The 21,595-nt window shown below is 40.1% G+C and overlaps 1 protein-coding gene across 9 annotated transcripts in view; it reads left to right on the top strand.

Moving 5' to 3' along the window:
- The window catches only part of PICALM (phosphatidylinositol binding clathrin assembly protein), a 131,385-nt gene that overhangs the window by 21,918 nt on the left and 87,872 nt on the right, over positions 1-21,595 (top strand). For all 9 annotated transcript variants that reach the window (XM_055137290.1, XM_055137276.1, XM_055137282.1 and 6 more), the window contains exon 2: positions 20,368-20,510. In XM_055137290.1, the coding sequence (XP_054993265.1) occupies positions 20,368-20,510 (143 nt within the window). The remainder of the gene's footprint in view (positions 1-20,367; positions 20,511-21,595) is intronic.

The raw sequence follows: 21,595 nt of genomic DNA, 5'->3' as shown, positions 1-21,595 counted from the left end.
GCTCTCGGAGAGCCCGGCAAGCTACCGAGAGTATCACGCCCACACGGCAGAGCCTGGCAAGCTACCCGTGGCGTATTGGATATGCCAAAAACAGTAACAGTAAGTCTCACAATGAGAGACGTTACTGGTGCCTGCTCGAGCAAATCAGTGAGCAATGGATGACAGTGACAGTGAAAATTTGAATCTGGAATCTGGAGTGCTTAAAACAAAAGTGGTCGGCTACAGTTGGGGGGCGGGGGAGAGGGAGAATGAGAGAGAGGGAGGGAAGGGAGGGGAGAAGAAGGGGAGAGGAGATTTGGATATAGAGAAAAAAATTTTCCATTACTGTATCTCAAAATTGAGAATCATTTGTATGTTAGAATTAGGAACATATATTTATTTTTTTTTCCAGGAGAGAAAAAAAATAGAACCAAAGAGGAATGTTAACAAATGTTCACAAATTCACATCTTGGGGGCTGAGGGTGGTTATGATGAAGTAGAGTGGAAACCACTTCATGTTTTAAATAGGCTGAAGCAGACCCAGAATATAGCACTCACATTGTGCTATAATCTATACTGAAAGAAAAATACAAAAATACCTGGAATGCATGTTGGTAGTGTATTAATTCTTTACATATAGACTTTTACTAGATTGCTTATAACTAATGTGACATATAATTTGTGTTTTAAGCCTTCTAATCACTTTGAAAGTGTGAAAAGATATCCTCCCTGAGAGGGCACTAGCACTGTTCAGAAAAACCTGCTTTTCCCTCTAGATTTAGCTGTATTTCCTGGATCTTTCCAGGTAATTCCTCCCAGATCCCCCAATTGAGAATACTTGGAGCACTGAATTCTTTTTATCTTGTTGGAATAAAAAGTTCTTTATCAGGGGCTGGAGCGATAGCACAGCGGGTAGGGCGTTTGTCTTGCACGCGGTCGACATGGGTTCAATTCCCAGCATCCCATATGGTCCCCTGAGCACCGCCAGGGGTGATTCCTGAGTTTTGAGCCAGGAGTATCCCCTGTGTATAGCCGGGTGTGACCCCAAAAAGCAAAAAAAAAAAAAGTTCCTATCATTTTTACTGGACTTCCCCCTACACTTGTCATTTCTGGCATTTGTGGAGGTAAGTACCATACTCACAGTGCTATAGCACAGTGGGTAGGGCATTTGCCTTGCACGAGGACCCGGGTTCGATTCCTCCGTCCCTCTCAGAAAGCCTGGCAAACTACCAAGAGTATCCCACCTGCACAGCAGAGCCTGACAAGCTACCCATGGCGTATTTGATATGCCAAAAATAGTAACAACAGGTCTCACAATGGAGACGTTACTGGTGCCCGCTCGAGTAAATCGATGAACAACGGGATGACAGTGCTTTATTTTGCTGAGAAAATAAAGTTTTGTGGGTTTTTCAAATTTAGACTGTAATTCATTATAAGCTAAAAATTTCCTCCTCAGTTGATTTGCTAAGATGCTGTCTTACATATCTTTGATGTAGCTTAGGCTATATTAGAAGTTTCAGATGAAATTTGTAGATCTCATTTTAACTTGTACATTTTTGCATCATAAAGATACTTTGTCAGCTTGGAGAATCTTTATTTCAGATCTGTTTTACTTATTTGATTGTCTTAATATTTATTACTTTAGATAGCAAATGTTTGATGTAGACTGAATATATTGTTTGATTTAGAGCCACCATGTGGTGCTTAGAATTGCTCCTGGTTCTGTGCTCAAAGGTCACTCCTGGCAGTGCTCAGGAGACAATACTTAGTGCTAGAAATTGAACCGGGGACTTTTTCATACCTTGTGCCTTGTCTCCTGGTACAAGGGGCAACAAATGACCAAAAGCAACAGAACCAGAGAGATGACCTATACAACTGAGTTTACCTAGTTGTAGAGTTTAAGAGGGGAGGCCTCATTGAGCCATTGTGGAAGGAATCAGGCACTCTAATTTTGTGGGTTTGGTGTAAGAATGATGTATTCATGAAATCCTGTCATTGATAGTATTGTAAACAATGCTTACAATAAAAAAATTTAGACTGTAATTGAGAATTTGGCTAATATCTCTTTAACTGAACCAATAACTTGATAATAAGATCTTAAAAATACAAAGAAAAAATTGTAATTTTGACAGTTACTCGTAAATTACTTGATTCCTAATATGTTTTCTTTTGTACAGGTGGAATTGTAATTCTAAAACTTAAAATCTTCAAAAACAGGAAGGAGAACATTTTATTGTTTATACAGTGGATAGGCTTTTATAAAAAAATGCTGGAACACAGTAATGCTTTAATTTTGTTCTCTTTTTTTTTTTAAGTAAAACATTTTATTTGGAGGATTTTTGAAGGGAAGGAGGAAGAGAAAAGTGGAGAGTGGAGAGTAAGAGAGACAGAGTATTGTGCTCAAGAGAGTACAGGGGCTTCTCCAAGGGTGGAGAGATCCCCTACACATGCCCCAGCATTAGATAGGAAAGCATGAAAGTACAAATCTCAAGAGGGGAGATGTGGGCGACACATGCGCTCAGGCACCACATGCGCTCAGCCACGCGGACGCAAGCAGCACACAGGCTCAGGCCTAATTTTGTTTTCTTAAAGTAAAATTTTGTTATTTTTTTTATAGTGATACATTTCTAGTTAACAATTTTTAAAATCATTTTACATTTTTTTGTACACTAGAAATCAGCAGAATAGGCAACTGAAGTTGTTGCTAAAATATGGTTCTTCTCACCTCTGAGATTTTTATTTTGGAGTCTGGGATGGATTATGAAGATCCCAGGCTTGGAAACCAGCACTTTGAAATAATAGGCCGGACTTGTAAACAGTTCCCTTATGGAATGACTAACTGCATCTGTTCTTGCCTTGCCTATGATTTCTCTGTACACGCTGTCATCTAGTGGTAGGAATGCAGAAAACATCAGCACCCCATATTAATGGGTTTTCAGACTTTATATTAACAATGACTACTTTGGCAAAAACATTTTGATAGTGAGTCATGGAGAGAACAATCCTTGAGCTTGAAAAATACAAGTCAGCACCATGTTAAAGAGGCTTTCCTTGCTCCCCTTCACATCTCTTGCTCCCTTATCAAAGATTAGATGATCATACATTTGAGGTTGTGTGTAGGGATATTCCACCCTGTTCCATTGGTCTTCAGCTCTGCCTTTGTTCCAGTACCATGCTGTTTTAATTGTTACCGCTTTGTAGTAGAGTTTAAGGTTGGGGAGGGTGATGCTTCCCATCATCTTTTTCCCAAGAATTGTTTTAGCTATCCGTGGGCGTTTATTGTTCCATATAAATTTCAGGATTGCTTGATCTGTTTCTTTGAAGAATGCCATGGGTATCCTTATAGGGATCGTGTTAAATCTGTATAATGCTTTGGGGAGTATTGCCATTTTGACAATGTTTCTTCTCCCTATCCATGAGCAGGGGATATGTTTCCATTTCCTCATGTCCTCTTTTATTTCATGGAGTAGAGTTTTATAGTTTTCTTTGTAGAGGTCCTTTACTTCTTTAGTTAAGCTGATTCTAAGGTATTTGATTTTCTGGGGCACGATTGTGGACAATCACATGTAAAAGAATGGGCTTAGACCTCAACCTGACACCATGCACAAAAGTCAGATCAAAATGGATTAAAGACCTCAACATCAGACCACAAACCATAAGGTACATTGAAGACAAGGTCGGCAAAATCCTCCATGATATTGAAGATAAAGTTATCTTCAAAGATGACATGCAACTGGCCAACCAAGAGGAAACAGAGATCAACAAATGGGAGTACATTAAACTAAAAAGCTTCTGCACCGCAAAAGATACAGTGACCAAAATACAAAGACTTATCTACAGAATGGGGAAGAATATTTACACAATACCCATCAGATAAGGGGTTGATATCAATGGTATATAAAGCACTGGTTGAACTCTACAAGAAGAAAACATCCAACCCCATCAAAAAGTGGGGCGAAGAAATGAACAGAAACTTTCCCAAGGAAGAGATACGAATGGCCAAAAAGCACATGAAAAAGTGCTCTACATCACTAATCATCAGAGAGATGCAGATGAAAAGAACCATGAGATACCACCTCACACCACAGAGACTAGCACACATTCAAAAGAACAAAAGCAACCACTGTTGGAGAGGACGTGGGGAGAAAGGGACCCTTCTACACTGCTGGTGGGAAAGCCGATTAGTTCAGCCCTTTTGGAAAACAATATGGACGATTCTCAAAAAACTAGAGGTTGAGCTCCCATTTGACCCAGCAATACCACTGCTGGGAATATATCCCAGAGGAGCAAAAAAAGTATAGTTGAAATGACATCTGCATTTATATGTTCATCGCAGCACTGTTTACAATAGCCAGAATCTGGAAAAAACCCGAGTGCCCTAGAACAGATGACTGGTTGAAGAAACCTTGGTACATCTATACAATGGAATACTATGCAGCTGTTAGAAAAAATGAGGTCATGAAGTTTGCATATAAGTGGATCAGCATGGAAAGTATCATGCTAAGTGAAATGAGTCAGAAAGAGAGAGACAGACATAGAAAGATTGCACTCATCTGTGGAATATAGAATAATAGACTAGGAGTCTAACACCCAAGAATAGTAGAAATAAGTACCAGGAGGTTGACTCCATGGCTTGGAGGCTGGTCTCTCATTCTGGGCAACTCAGAGAAGGGAACACCAAGTAAAATGTGGTCGGAGGTCATACGGGGGAAGGGTGACGCGTGCCGAATGTAGACTAGAGACTGAACACAATGGCCACTCAACACCTTTATTGCAAACCACAACACCTAATCAGAGAGAGAGAACAAAAGGGAATACCCTGCCATAGTGGCAGTGTGGGGTGGGGGGAGACGGGACTGGGGAGGGTGGGAGGGACGCTGGGTTTACTGGTGGTGGAGAATGGGCACTGGTGAAGGGATGGGTTCTCGAACTTTGTATGGGGGAAACATGAGCACAAAAATGTATAAATCTGTAACTGTACCCTCATGGTGATTCACTAATTAAAAATAAAAAAAAAGAAAAATACAAGTTAGTGGTAGCAAATTTAGAGAGTACTTCCAGGGTATTTGTTTTCTGTAGAACATTTTTTTGACAAACTTTGTTTCATTGTAAGATATGTATTTGACAGACTTGGGGATGAAGAGGCAAATATATAAGTAATACGTAGTTTTAAGAAACAGTAAGTTGGACTAGTTTATAAAAGATGCTTTGAGTTGGGGCTAGAGAAATAGCACAGCGGGTAGGGCGTTTGCCTTGCATGGAGCTGACCCGAGTTTGATTCCCAGCATCAAGATGGTCCCCTGAGCACCACCAGCAGTAATTCCTGAGTGCAAAGCCAGGAGTAATCCTGTGTATTGCTGGGTGTGACCCAAAAAGAAAAAAAATGCTTTGCGTTGATTAAACTTAGAGTATTACATAATGATTTATTAAGTCAGTTGTATTTTCAAAATTAAAAGTATGGAGTATTCTACAAACTTGGCTTGTGTTTAGTTTTGGCTACAATTGGTGGTGCTCAGCAGCAACTACTGGCTCTCCACTTAGGAATTACTCCTGGAGGGTCCCTGGGTGCTGTATGGGATGTCTGGGTTCGAACCCTGGCTGGCTGGCTGCCTGCAAGACAAACACCCTGCACCCGAACTCTCTCCAGCCCCAGTTTGTATCTAGCCGTGATTTATGAGACTAATTTCCAGACAGATAATAGCATAGAGCACCATAGGATTAGCTTTGTTGTAGCTCCACCTGAAGCTACATTTAAACTAAAGTCAGTTCTTTTTTTATTGTTTAATACTAAAACAGCATAGTTTTTTGGTGTCTTTTTTTTTTCCTTCTTCTTTTGGGCCACATCTGGTGATGCTCAGGGGTATTTCTGGCTCTCCACTAAGGAATTAAGCCTACCCTCTGGGATGCTGGTGATTGAGCTGGATCGGCTGCATGCAAGGCAAGTGCCCTACCTGCTGTACTATCCTTTTATCCTCAGATTAGTCTTTTTTAAATGAAATTTATCTAGGGAGATATGAGGAGCGAGAAAGACAGGAATACATGTTCAAGAGATATCATGAGCTTCTCCGGAGTGGAAAAAGCAGAAACAGAGATATTTGCTTAAGGGAGAACACTGGCTTAAAAGAGCAGCCCCCCCCCCCCGCCCTGTAGGGGGTGGATGAGACCCCTCCCTACCCCAAGGGACCCAGCCCGGGCAGCCAAAAACCTCCAGAACTCAACCGCTGCTGTGCTCACAGCTGCTCTCATCACGCTCAGGCCAAGCCTCACGCACAAGTGAATCCCCAGAAAACCCAGATATGTGGGACTTTGTGAGTGAGAACTATGGGTTCAACGGGACCGGGAATGGATATCCTCTGCCCGTATCTCAGGTGATTCAGCAGTCACACCGATAAACTACCCCTGACTGGTGCCAGATAGTCTCATCATCATCCAGATTGCATGTCCTTTTCTCCCGGAAGGGAGCATAACATGATGGTCACCATAACCATGCGTCTGGACCCGGCACCAGGCTGTTTCACTCAGGGTGCCCCAAAGGGGGTGGGTGAGACCCTTCCCCGTCCCAAGGGACCCAGCCCCAGCAGGGATTGGGGATTGGGATGGAAACAATCACAAATATGGTAGTGGGAAGGTATAATGGTGGTGGGATTGGTGTTTGAATCTTAAATGTAAACACATATTGTGAACTATTTTATAAAATAAAAATTCAAAAGAGCAGCTCCCTTTTTTCTTTCTTTTTAAAAGTATTTTGGAAATACTCAAAACTCCCATCCTCTTCTTTCCTTCTTGATTGTGGCACTGGCATGTTTCTAGTTGTGCTGGTTGTTGCTTACTTGGCAGTGCTGCTCACAGGGCTTGCCCAATGTAGTTGTGTAGTCGTGTTGCTCAAGAGCAACTGGTTGTTGAGTGTCAGGGGTTGTACTCCTAACCCCAGTGCTCCAGCACCTCTTTAGTTGTGCATCTGAGAATTTTGATCATGAATCCAGCTCCTCATGGATACCAAGGGAGTGCTTTAGTTACACTTTGGGGGAATCAATACCATTGCACTGTTCACAGTCAGCCCTATTGGCTTTCATTTGTAACAGGGGCTACTAAATTCTAACTATCTTCGGAGCAGCTTTTGTGCTTGCTCTGACTCTGTCACATTGTTGAGAAAATAAATATGTCATAGCTCCATTTCTGAAGTTGATCACGAATTGTTTTAATGAGTATGAAATGGATTCCGAGACAGGATTAGTGTTTATTCCATGAGCTGAGAGAGGTTCCTAGCTGAGATTAGTAAAATTATGAAACCAGCAGTGATCTAGTTCTTTAGATGTTGGTGTGACTACCTATTCCTATATCTTGGTAGTTAGGTAACTTTTAAAAGTGGGTAGTTGTAGTATTACAAACCACAGTGCCTAAAAGGAATAAAGGGGAGGGATGGAGAGAGCGAGGTGTCTGCCATAGATGCAGGCTATGTGAGGTGGGGGTGGGAGGAAGGTGGGTGGGAGGGAAACTGGGGACAAGGGTAGCAGGAAATGTACACTGCTGAAGGATGGGTGTTGTAATATTCTATGACAGAAACTTTCTTTTGAAAATCACATTAACCCTTTATCAGATGAGTGATGGGAAGGGAGGTTTTCCTATCATTTCTTTCTCTTTTTCCTAATAACTTTAAATCATTAGTTTAGTCAGATGTTCAATATTCCAACACCAGTCTTGCCACCATTATTTCTAATTTTCCCAACCACTCTTGAGCCTCCATAACAGACCCTCAATAATTTATTTTATATTGCCTGTTATAAATAATTTGCTAAAATGATGATCAAAAAATAATTCCTTAGAAGAAAGTTAGGGAAGATTGTTGTATCTCACCATGGAGCCCTTAAGCCTATGTATGATATTATTAACATGTTGTTACAGGTTAAGCCTTCTGTGTTGATATTTTGTTAATCGATTGAGATTGGCTGCCTTTTACATTATATACTATACAATCTGGTGTGCTACTCCTGGTTTATCAGTGTTGTAGATTTTGAGATGTCGCTCCAGGAAATCTAAAAATTTTAATGGGATGATATAGCTGGAGTTAAATTCTTTACTGGTGGTGGCTTTGGGTGTGTACGTGACTACCAGGCTTCCAGAAGTACAGGAAAATGGTGGGAGGTAGCCCATCCCCAACCCCATGAAAGCTGGAGATTTCAGTCAGAGAACCTGCATACCTGAGTTTTTTAACAAATTAATTTCTGGATGAGGCTCGTCCAAGCAGTGAAATTGCATGACAGTGATTGTGGTGTGTGGAGGTTTTCGGCTGCCAGGATTCTGGGCCGGCACACCAGCCTGCTTCATTTGTTTCTGGACAACGGGATCCAGGAGAAATTTTGCCACTTGTTGATCTCTTTCAAGACTGATTTCTGAGTCTCTGGATCATAACCTGTGAAAGAGCAAACATGGCGTTGGAGACAGTTTGTTTCCTGTCAATTCCTTTAAGAGCAAAAGCTTTTTCATTTACTACAGTCCTGTTTGTTTATCATTGCTTCCTCTTGCTTGGTCAGTCGCATTTCATCCTTAAGATATCTCTAGTTTCAATATCATAGGGAGTCCTGCCAATATATTTGGTCAGTCGCATTTCTTCCTTAAGATACCTCTAGTTTCAGTGTCATAGAGAGTCCTGCCAGTATATTTCTCTATGGATTCTGGGCTGATATCAAGGTCTTTAATAATATTTGACTTTTGTGCATGTCATTACAGTTCATTTCAGAATTAATTTTTTTTGCATGTAACCGAACAGTTTTCCAAGCACCACTTGTTGAAGAGGCTTTACTTGTTCCACTTATTTTTTGCTTGTTTATTGAAGATTATTGAAGATGAACTGACTATATATCTGCAGGCCCGTCTCTGAATTTTCTATTCTATTCCATTGATCTGAGGTTCTCCTTATTCAGTACCTTGCTGTTTTAATTACTACTGTTTTGTAGTACAGTTTGAAGTTGGGGAAGGTGATCACACCTCCCATCTTCTTTATGCCAAGGATTGCTTTGGCTATTCAGAGGTGGGTGTGGGGTGGCAGTGGTGGTGGTTTATTGTTTCTGTGAATTTCAAGACTATTTGATCAGTTTATTTGAAAAATGTTATGGGTATCCTTACAGAATTGAATCTGTACAATGATTACATTGAATCTGTGTAATACTTTGCAGAATAGTGCCAATTTGACAATGTAAATTCTCCCTTTCCATGAACATGGTATGTGTTTCCATTTCCTGTGTCATATTTAAGATTTTATTTTTGTTAATTCCACTGGAAATTATGTAGAAATATAACTTTCTCACTGATATACCCTGACACACCTTTCCTCCAATCTGAAAACTAACATTTTTCTTAATATAAACTTGACGCTCATTCTCTCGCTTTCTCTCTCTCCCCCTCCCCTCAAATCAAGTAGAATGAGGCAGAAGATTGTTCACAGATACTTGTTTTACAGACATTTGACTGTTTTGATTTTTTTTGTTCAAATATGAATTGTGTGTTTAGTCTGTTTCAAAGCATGGTTTTACAAAAAAGTTTGTTGTCCCTTGGTACTAAGGGTCTGTGACATATGGATCAACACTTTACCTGTGTTAATACAATTATCTGTGGTGTAACCACATCGGATGTTATGGTGTTTTTATTTTTATGTTTGTTTTTTTGGGGAGGAGTGGGGACACACCTGACAGTGGTCAGGGATTACTTTTGGCTCTGTGCTCAGTGATACTCCCGGTGGGCTCTGGGGGCCATATGGGATTCTGGGGGTCAAATGTCCTACCCACTGTACTATCTCTCTCTGGCCCTATCACCCAGAATAGTTTTGGGAGACCTTATAATAGTAAAATGAGGGGATGGAGAGAAAATATAGTGGGCAGGATACTTGCTGTGCATGCGGGGGCCTGTATTCAAGTCCTGTCGTTCTGTATGGTTCTTGAAGCTTCCCCAGAACTACTCCTGTGCATAGAGCTATGATTGTCAAATTTATCGAGCAGTCTGAGTAACGTCTCTATTCGTCCTAGCCCTGAGATTTTAGAAGACTCTCCTTACTCGTCCTTCCCAGCTGCCACATTGGAGGCTCTCTCAGGGTCAGGGGAATGAGACCTATCATTGTTACTGGTTTTAGCACATGAATAGGCCACAGGGAGTTTGTGAGGCTCTCCCACATGGGCAGGAAACTCGGTAGCTAGCTGGTTCTCCCATTGGGAGAAATAGGCTATAAGATAAATAATAGTAGTAGTAATAATAAAATAGTAAAGTGAGAACATATTTTGTTTGCTTTATCTTTTTTTGTTTTAATTTTTTATTAGTGAATCACCACAAGGTATAGTTATAGACTTAAGAACTTTCGTGCTTGCATTTTAGTTCTATAGTGGTTGAGTGCCCATCTCTCCACCAGTGCCATTTTTCTGCCACCAATGGTCCCAGCAACCCTCACACCCTCCCACCCCATCCTCCCCCCACCCTACCCCACCCCACTCCACCCCACCCCGCCTCTGGCAGGGCATTCCTTTCTGCTCTCTCTTTCCTTTTGGGTGCTGTGGTTTGCAGTAGAGGTATTAGGTGGCCATCATGTTCAGTCTATAGTCTACTTTCAGCCTGCATCTCCCATCTCGAGCAGGCCCTCCTAGCACCCTTTACTTGGTGGTCCCTTCTCTGTCTGAGCTGCCTTTCCCCCCAACATGCAAGGCCAGCTTCTAAGCTGTGGAGTAATTCTCCTGGTACTTATCTCTACTGTTCTTGAATGTTAGTCTCCCATTCTGTTACTTTATATTCCACAAATGAGCGCAATCTTTCTATGTCTTTCCCTCTCTTTCTAACTCCATGATACTTTGCATGTTGATCCACCCATATGCAAATTTCATGACTTCATCTTTTCTAACAGTTGCATAGTGTTCCACTGTGTAGATGTATCATAATTTCTTTAACCAGTCATCTGTTTGTTCTCAGGCACTCGGGTTTTTTCTAGATTCTCACTATTGTAAACAGTGCTGCAATGAACATATAAGTACAGATGTCATTTCTAAAGTGAGAGCATTTTGTTTGCGTAGTAGGGACTGGTTCCTTGTACTGTCTCTGGAAAAAAATCATTTCTAGGATTCTTCCATTAAATACTAGAAATATTCAGGAATTGTAATCTGTACCTAAAGCACATGTGTTCTACAACTAATTATTTTCCCTGAAGTTTAGGAATTGTTAATATTCTAATACTCAGGAAGATGTTTCAGGTTTTATGTCAAGGCAAATAATTGAAATATGTGTTTCTACTCTGGAACCTTTTGATAAAGCTAACAAGTTATTCTTATACCTGGATTGAGAATAGTACAGCCATTTGCTATTGACAGCCTCATTATGCTGTTGAGTTTTGTTTGGAAGAATTTGCTTTTGTTTCATTAGAGGTGGTGAAGAACATTTGTTGGAGCTCAGCCTTTGAAACATATTCTGTAATGTAAAAACATTGTGCAGAGAAAAAAATGTCTGCAAGGGGAAAATAACTGATATTAAATTCTGTGTGAAAGTATATTCTACAGTTTGTGTAACTCTTCTATATATATATATTTTTTCTTTTTGGGTCACACCCGGCGATGCACAGGGGTCACTCCTGGCTCATGCACTCAGGAATCACCCCTGGCGGTGCTCAGGGGACCATATGGGATGCTGGGATTTGAACCCGGGTCGGCCGCGTGCAAGGCAAACGCCCTACCCGCTGTGCTATCGTTCCAGCCCCTCTTCTATATTTTTTCCTCCAGTAATATTTAACTTTGTTTTTGCATCTGATATACTCTGAATTTATGATTTTTTAATTTAATTTTTTTCTGTTACATATTTTAACTTACAGAGTTAACTTATCAGTATTCAATGTTTGGTTATTCTTCTATGTATATACTTTGCTGCAGCTTTTATAAGCATTACAATAAAAATTTGTTAGCCATTTTTCATTTAAAATTTAATATCTTTACATTAGGCACTTCAGGCTTATTTTTCAACTCTGAAAATATGTTGTGTAAATAGTTGTAGATTCTTTCAATCCATGTAAGGATGTTACTTACTTATTAAAAAAATAAGGTTTTCTTATTTTTAAGGATATTATAAACGTGGTGTGTGTGTGTGTGTGTGTGTGTGTGTGTGTGTGTGTGTGTGTGTACGTACTTGGATTGAATTGTACTCAGGGCTTACTGTTGGCTCTGTTTTTAGATATGACTCCTGGAGGCCCCAAGGGCCCATATGTGATGCAGGGTATTGAGCTGTGGTCAGTCAAGGCAGTCAAGTACCTTTACTCACTGTACTCTCTTTCCAGTCTCTACTTTGGATTTGTTTTTTTGTTTGTTTTTGGTAAAGTATGTGAGGATTATTTATATAGGTGCCAAACCAAATGTATTTATTCCTAAAAAGTGACCACCAGTACTTTAAAATAGTAGTTTGTAGGGCACTATTCCAGTATGCCTTTGAGGATACAGCTGAGAAGAAAACAGAGGCCTGCCTGCCTGTCACTTCTGTTTTAATTGGAAAGAAAGACAAACATGTCAGATGGAAGTGCTTTGGAGAGATACAAAGTAGAGGTAAAGGGGGTCAGACTTTGACTTAGAGGAGTGCCCAAAAATTTATCTTGTAAAAATATTCACTACTATTCATCTGCTAAACTGACACTTGTACAGAGATCTATAAAAATAAAGGTGGGGAGCAAGAAGTATAGTTCTCTGTGAGAAGAGAATTGCTAATGTTCATCAACCCAAATTAGGAGTATCTGGCTTGTGGGAGACATTGCAAAGGACAATGTTGACTGAAGTGAAGCTATGCAGAAGCGAGAGCCGTTCATAAAGCAAAAAGTAGAGGTAGAGGATCTGGATTTTATTATGTTATTCTTTTTACTGAAACTGAACCAGTACCTTTACAGTCAGACTCTGAGTAGTACCAGCAATTTGCTGAGCTTCTGAGTTGAAGACAGGACATCTGGAAATACTGTCTAGGCCCAGACCATCACAATATTGCTGTAAAGTGAAAGGCATCCCTTTCCCCCCAGGTCATACAAATGTCACGTATACACTGTACTGTAGTCTGTTTAGTGTGTAGAAACTTTCTTTTAAAGTATAGAAGTTAATTAAAAAATATTTTATAGCTAGAAGCATCTGCAGCTTGTGGTTATCTTTTTTGTTAGTGGGGGGCGTCTTTCTTTGATGTTGATGATTGCTGGCCAGAATATTGATTGCTGAAGCTTGAGGTGGCTTTGACATTTGTTTTTGTTTTTTCCTTTTGGGGCACACCCAGTGGTGTTTAGGGCCTAATCCTGGCTCTGCTCAGGGGTCACTGCTGGCTGTGCTTTGAACAATTCTGCAGTGCCCGGGATTGAACCTGGGATGCTATATATGTAAGGCAAGAGCTCCGTACTATCTCCAACCAAGCTGTTGGCAGTATTTTAGCAACTCAGTGGTGAACCTTGCTACATTAATTGTCTTTTCTTTTCTAGAAAGATTTCTCTAGCAAGGGATGCTGTTTGTGGCGTTCTTCTAAATTTTCTTTCACAATTGGAGCCAATCATTAAACTCTTATGCTTCCCCATCAACTAAGTTTATGTCATATTTTTTGGTTACTATTTTAGCAGTGTTCACAGCCTCTTCCCCAGGAGTAGATTCCATCTTGAGAAAGCACTTTATTTGCTCATTCATGAAAATCTCACATGTTAGAGTTTTATCAAGAGATTCAGCATTTTAGTCACATCTTTAGGCTCTACTCTAAACGTAGTCTCTTGTTTTTTTCCACCACACCTGCAAATTTCTTCCTCCATAAAATCTTTTTTTTTTTTTTTAATTTTATTGAATCACCATGTGGAGGGTTACATAGTTCTCAGGATTATGTCAGTTATACAATACTCAAACACCCTTCCCTTCACCAGTGCCCATCTTCCATCACCAACCCCCCTAGTATACCTGCCGCCCCCTCCCACCTCCCCAGTCCCCACCCTTGTAAGTGATAAGTTTCACTTCGTTTACGCCTTATCTCGATTACATTCCATGTTTCAACACACAACTCACTACCGTTGTTGGGGTTTCCCCCAAAAAAGAAAAAGACAGTCCTATTGCCAAGGAGGCATTTGATAGTTCTCCACTGCTAAGAATATAGAGATATTAAGTCCCGCTGTTTGTTACATAACTTTTCTTTTTCCCCCTTGCCCCGCGCCACCGAGTTCACGCCTGTTTAGTAATCGCCACGCTGCCTGACAAGGGAAAAAAAACCGAAAAGGATGGTTATTTCCCGTCATCAGCAGGCGTGGGGCTCTGGCTTAGTTGATAGACTAGTAGAGTGCCTGCAAGCAGTTTCTGGAACCGAAGGTCTTGCGCTGGTGTCGGCTCCGGCTCGAGATTCCACCAGCGTCCCACTGTTCCATGTACATAATTTTTCCCCTTATATCCCATTCCCACGCCACCAGGTCTGTTTGCTTAATGGAATCACACTATAGTTGACGCCACGCCACGTTTCTTCCCGAGAAAGAAGAAAATTTCTTCTCAGCCGGTGTGGGGATATAGCTTAGTTCAGTCTAGAGAGATGGCTACCACTTTGATTGCCTTCAATATTTCAGCAACAGACTAACTATTCTTGTTAGGATCTCCCACAAAAGTCCGACCCATTAAAAAGGAACCATTACATATTGCTGATGCTAAGATGACATTAGGTCATTAGATTTTGGGTTTTTGACATTAGGTTTTGGGTTTCTGTATAAAGTCCAGGGAAAGTAAAACCAGAAATAACATCACTACAAACTTTTACCCTTTTATGGTGCTCATAAGTGGAGAAACCTAGAGAGAGGCTCGGCGTCTCCATTTTGCGCTCAGAAAGCCTCGGACCCTGCGCTGTGCTCGGGAGGAAGGAGTTGAGAGAGAGAGGTTAAAAGAATTGGGGGATGCCCGGTTCCCACTGTTTCAGCCTGCCGTGGGGTTTCTGATCCCGTGCCGGAATTAGTTCAGTGGGCTGCTTGGAGTCCAAGGGCGCTTCCTTGGGCTCTTCCATCATGCTCGCTCCGCAGCAGGGTCCAAAGGGCCTTCCATTAAATCTTGAGCCTATTCAAGTCATCTGAGACTTGTGATCAGCTTCTTCCAAACTTATGGTATTGTTGACATTTTGTTAACCTCACATGAATCAAAAAACCTTGAATGTCAGAACTAGTACTTGAACAGTAGACTGCAGGATGAAGGTTGTGTTAAGAGTCATGAAAATAACACTCATTTTTAAGAAATATCTGAGCAGTAGATCTCAACAGTGGGCTTCAAGTATGCTGTAAATGATGTTCTAAGCAGATATTCTGTGATTCAGGCTTTGAATTTTAATAATAATTTTAAGGAGGCCCAACCATTTGGGAGATAGTGAAGAACACTTCGGTTTAAAGTTGCATACCTCCTTACTTCCAGTTTGAAAGAGAATCCTCTTTGAGCAGTGAAGCCTGGCACTGATTAACTTTTCTCTAGTTATGAAAGCCTTTAGATGACACCCTCTTCCAACAGGGTGCTGCTTTTTTTTTCCTTCTACATTAAAAATTTAGACAAATTAAACAAATTGGGTTGTTTAAGGGTATATAAAGCACTGGTTGAACTCTACAAGAAGAAAACATCCAGCCCCATCAGAAAATGAACTGAACAGAAGAAATGAACAGAAACTTTTCCAAGGAAAAGGTATGAATGGCCAAAAGGCACGTGAAAAAATGCTCTGCATCACTAATCATCAGGGAGATGCAAATCAAAACAACCATGAGATACCACCTCACACCACAGAGAATGGCACACATCCAAAAGAACAAAAGCAACCGCTGTTGGAGAGGATGTGGGAAGAAAGCGACCCTTCTACACTGCTGGTGGGAATACCGACTGGTCCATCCCCTTTGGAAAACAATATGGACGCTTCTCAAAAAATTAGAAATTGAGCTTCCATTTGATCCAGCAATACCACTTCTGGGAATATATCCTCGAGAAACAAAAAAGTATCGTCGAAATGACATCTGCACTTATATGTTCATCACAGCACTGTTTACAATAGCCAGAATCTGGAAAAACCTGAGTACCCGAGAACAGATGACTGGTTAAAGAAACTTTGATACATCTATACAATGGAATACTATGCAGCTGTTAGAAAAGATGAAGTCATGAACTTTGCATATAAGTGGATCAACATGGAAAGTATCATGCTAAGTGAAATGAGCCAGAAAGAGAGGGACAGTCATAGAAAGATTGCACTCATCTGTGGAATATAAAATAACAGAGTAGGAGGCTAATACCCAAGAATAGTAGTATATAGTACCAGGAGGTTGGCTCCATAGCTTGGAAGCTGGCCTCACACGCTGGGGGAAAGTCATCCCAGATAGAGAAGGGAACACCAAGTAAAATGTGATTGGAGATCCCGCTCGGGAAGGGAGATGTGTGCTGAAAGTAGACTAGAGACTGAACAGGATGACCATTCAATACCCCTGTTGCAAACCACAATACCCAAAAAGGAAAGAGATCAAATTGGAATGCCCTGACACAGAGGCGGGGTGGATTGGGGGGGTGGGTGGGACAGATACTGGGTACATTGGTGGTGGAGAATGGACACTGGTGGAGGGATGGGCTCTCAAACATTGCATGAGGGAAAAACAAGCACAAAAATGTGTGAATCTGTAACTGTACCCTCATTGTGACTCACTAATTAAAAAATAAATAAATTTTTAAAAATGGGTTGTTTAGTATTTCACCCCTCATCAGTGTTGTTACTCTATTGATATGGGTAACTTGCTACAGAATCTACTCCAGTATGTGTTGCTTCATTGTGCTTTAATGTTTTGGAGATGACTATGATGCAACATCTGTTAGCTTCAAATTTCTTCTGTGGCTTCCTTACCCTTCTAAGCCTTCATAGAATTAAGAAAGGGCCTTCAATTTGAATCTAACAAAAGCCTTCAGTTGGATTTCACTTAGTCTAAAGAGGAAAGGGTTTTGGATTATGTGTCAGGGGATGTTGTGGCTTGTTTGATCTGTCTAGATCACTAAGACTTTCTGCATATCAGCATAAAGACAACCAGTTGTCTTCTTAAAAGGGTGATCCTTAATTTCATCTTTAAGAACTTCTTTGCATTAACAACTTTGTTTACTGGGGCTGAAGCAATAGTACAGTGAGTAGGGCGTTTGCCTTGCTCGAGGCCGACCCAAGTTCGATTCCCAGCATCCCATATGGTCTCCTAAGCACTGCCAGGAGTAATTCCTGAGTGCAGAGCCAGGAGTAACTGCTGAGCATAGCCAGGTGTGACCCAATCTGCAAAACAAAACAAAACAAGACAAAACAAACTTTGTTTAGTATTAGGTGTAGAAGGCCTAACTTTCATCCTGTCTTGGCCTTTGACAGGCTTTCCTCATTTGAAAGTAATCATTTCTAGCTCCTGATTGAAAACCTGTAACTCTTACAGGCAGTTAAATGATTAGTGGAAGCATGCATTTATTTAAGTTTGTAATTTTATGTAGGTAATGTTCATGTTGCTCCATATTGCAATTGGAATATAAAAGGTCACCATAATAGACAAAATAATAATGAAAAAATTTGAAATATCAAATTACCAGTGCTCTCATATAGGGTTGCAAAAGGTTGCACATTCTGGCCACAGCGTTTGCACTTATTTTGTGTTGGCACTGCTCGTGGCACCCCTTTTTGTAGTGTTTATTACTGGATTGTAACTTGCAGCTCTTGCAGCACAGGCTTGTGGATAGCAGAGCTGCCAGGATTGTGCTCGGATCATGTGTGGGACATTGGGGATTTGAACTGCTGATCATATGCTCTTCTGAACCTCTTCAGTTCTCCTAGGCTTGGGATATAACTTATGCTCAAATTCAGAGCTTGATCACCATGCTTGAAGTTCATTAGTGTTCAAAATAGTGACACTTGATAAATTGTGACCTCAATCAATGAGAGAGAGAGAGAGAGAGAGAGAGAGAGAGAGAGAGAGAGAGAGAGAGAGAGAGAGAGAGAGAGAGAGAGAAAGAGAGAGAGAGAGCGCTCACGAGCATGCGCATGTGCAAGTGTAAGTGCAAGAGAGTGAGCGCTTAGCTTTGGAAGTAAGGCAGATGCAGTATATTCAGTGCCATAGCATAGGTATAAAATTGTATTCAAGGAGATTGAGAGAGGGTAGAGATCAAATCACTATTTTTTAAAAAACCATTAACAGCTGAGCCACGCATACCAAGTTGAATGTACTATTTAATTTTTGTTGCAAGTGGTCTGGAATGTGAAAGCTTTATGTCTTTTCCTGTTCTATTGGTCTTCTATTTGACTATGCTTTTGTTCTTTGGTATTGTTAGCCAGTGAAACTGCTTATTCATAATGCATTTGTTTTTCAAATGTCACTTTGTATAGTATGTCTATTTGAGCATTTTTGACAGATGGTAAGAAAAACTATTACAGTTGCATTGATGTTTGTAGCTTAGCTGGTTAAGGCAAGGTTAGGTCACTTGGATTTATATTGAATAATTATGCATTGTGGATTAAAAGTAGGAAAATTGCTAATGAATCTTGAATAGCTTAAAGTTTTCCTCTTGATAATTCTAGAGCTGAGATAGTTTCAGTTTGATTTATACATGTTATTTTAAAAGCAGGATAGGTTTTTTTTTTGAGTAAACTTGCTTAGAAGTGAATGGAAAGAGGGAAAATGTGTTCATATTTTATTGAATGAAACTTGCTTAGAAAGATGTGAGAGAGGAAATGTTTTGAGATAGAACAGAGTCTTCTGCAGAGTGGAAGTAAGCAAGCAAAGAAACAGACAAGTTTCCAAGGGAGAACACTGGCTTGAAAAGCAAGCCAGTAATTATTTGTTCTTTGGGCCACACCTGACTGTGTTCAGGGATCATTTCTGGTGGTGCTCAGGGCTACATATGTGATGACAGTGACCGAACCTACGTCACCGGTATGCTAATCAAGAGCCTTACCCGATGTACTATCTCTTTGGCTCTATATACTTTAAAACAACTTCTTTCTTGGTCGTCTTCTCTGTTCTTAATTAGATCATACTTTGTATTTTTCTTCATAGTGCTTTCTGGTTTGAAATACAAAAATAGAAGCATATTATGCTTCTAGCTGTATAGGAGAGTCCAAATTCTTATTTATTCATTTCTTACATTTCAAATATTTCTTGGCCTGTGATTCTTTGCCATAGTCCCCAGCCACAACATAACTGTAACCAATCACTTGAGGGGGTTTTCTTCCATGTCAGTTTTATAGAGGCTAACCCATTCCCCTTGTTTCTTGTCATCAGCTTTAATTAGGTTGATCTAGTTCAGCTCAAAGGGCTTTCTCCAACTTGACATACATAGGCAGGCTCATCATAGTTGGATGCAAGCACACAAAGATTAATGTTGGCAGCCTCGCAGATTCCACATATGAGACCATCGTGAGTGAGGGTGGTCCTCAACATCCTCAACACTTCTTGTAAGGCGGCATTCTATGTATCTCCAGTGCAGTGCCTTCCTCAGCCTTGGGTGTTGGGGGAGGATTACAAATGGAGCTGAATCTTTTTTTTTTTTTTTTTTTGCTTTTTGGGTCACACCTGGCGATGCACAGGGGTTATTCCTGGCTCTGCACTCAGGAATTACTCCTGGCGGTGCTCAGGGGACCATATGGGATGCTGGGATTTGAACCCGGGTCGGCTGCGTGCAAGGCAAACGCCCTACCCGCTGTGCTATCGCTCCAGCCCCGTGGAGCTGAATCTTGAACGCATCAGAGCCTCCATGCAATTCCAAGATGGCAGGGAAAGACCTGAACTTAATTTTAGGAGTAATATTGAGTAGAGCTCCTGGATATATATTTGGAAATTTATGCAGCAAGAGACTTAAGTTCATTTTCAGTTTTGTCAGTGTTATCTAGTTGATTTGGTATCTGAGCTCAGGCAGTAGAACTGAGGTGAGAGAATGAGAAAAATTATGTGAACAGTTTCTGCACACCAGCACTTATCTTTCTCTGTTATTTTTCTAAGTGCACATAGTAGTCTAGGGAGGATGTTAATAAAGGAAGTTTGAACTTAAGCTTGTTCATTCCTTCATTTTTATGCCTTTTCTATGTTTTATTTCCACTGTCAAGGGTGAATAGAATTTATAATACTTAAATTTTGGAATGTTTACGAGTTACAAGAAACTGAATTTCTTAAGGTTTTGAAGCAATTCCTTTTGAATTTAAATAGCTTGAGCTGATCATTGATGTGATCATATGCAATAACCTATTTTCTCTTCGGGTAGACTAGTGATCTCAGTTATTCTCCTAACAGATATTTGACAACTTGGACAGACTACTACTGCACCTATTCTATTTGATCTTTTGCTTATTAGTATGTAGGTCTGGCGTTAACCATAAATTAAAGCCAGGGCATAACTTAACTTTTTTTTTATGTTGCAGACTTAATTCAGTGCACAAATGAGATGAATGTGAATATCCCACAGTTGGCAGACAGTTTATTTGAAAGAACTACTAATAGTAGTTGGGTGGTGGTCTTCAAATCTCTCATCACAACTCATCATTTGATGGTATATGGAAATGAGGTAAGCAGAGTGTTTGGTTGACAAACATACTTGCTCATTTAGCATTCAACTTTTTTATCACACTGAAATTTCAGAGAATGGTTTTTGTAACTGAATGATACAATAAACACGCAAGATACCTAGGTTGAAATGGAATTATGTAAAGAGGACCTTGAAGCCAGAATAACAGAACATGGGTTAGAACACTTCAAGAATGGGATTAGGAATCAAACATTAGTATCTGGCAGTGTGTTCTATAAGTGGCATTATGCTTTCCAGACCTTGCATATAGATTATATTATTGTATGCATTTGCTTTTTGATATTTTTGACATATTTTGACAATATGAGATATTTCTGTCTCATTCATAGTTGTTTGTGGAAGCCCATTGCTTAGTTCAAAGCAATAGGGATTATGAAAGCATTTTGCTAACAGGACTGATTGAAGAATATCTTCTTCAACAGTGAGATATCTCAAGTCTTCAGTGACCAAAGGGTAAAACATATGCATTGAGTTTTCATATCAATGTTTGACAGAAGTCATTTTGCTTTCTGTGGTAGTATTGCAGTCCTTTTTTTAAGTGAACAAAAGTGGTCTTCTCATTTCCATATACTTAATTTATAAAATTGAATCCAAAAGAATAAAGTTGTGTTAAACAACATTTGCATAGAACTAGTTACATTTATATTATGTGCCTTAGAGAAATATATCTAACTGGTGGCTGTGAGATGCCTATACTGAATAGGAGTAATTTTAGTTCATTAGTATTAGATTGTTGAGCAAGTACCTTTGATATTGCTCATTACTTGAGACCTTTTAGTTATGAGACTGTTATTGACAGATAATGGCTTTGACAGTTACTGGTTGAGCATAAATGTTCAGAATTAAAAAGATTAATGTTCAGAATTAAAGATAATGTTCAGAGTTACATTCATTGACATGTACTGCATCATTACAGTGGAGTTAACTATTTGTAGATTTTCATGTTCTCTTTATGCCTTTGACCAAAAGTGTCTTTCATACCTGTTATCATAACTTGAATAAAATACGGTGTTATGCTTTTAAATACATGATCACACACAATCATAATTTATCATCTTCGGCAG

Source organism: Sorex araneus, chromosome 1, assembly GCF_027595985.1.
Source record: "Sorex araneus isolate mSorAra2 chromosome 1, mSorAra2.pri, whole genome shotgun sequence".
NCBI classification, from domain to species: domain Eukaryota; kingdom Metazoa; phylum Chordata; class Mammalia; order Eulipotyphla; family Soricidae; genus Sorex; species Sorex araneus.
Note: the sequence above shows the minus strand (reverse complement) of the source record. Positions and strands in the feature narration are given on the sequence as shown.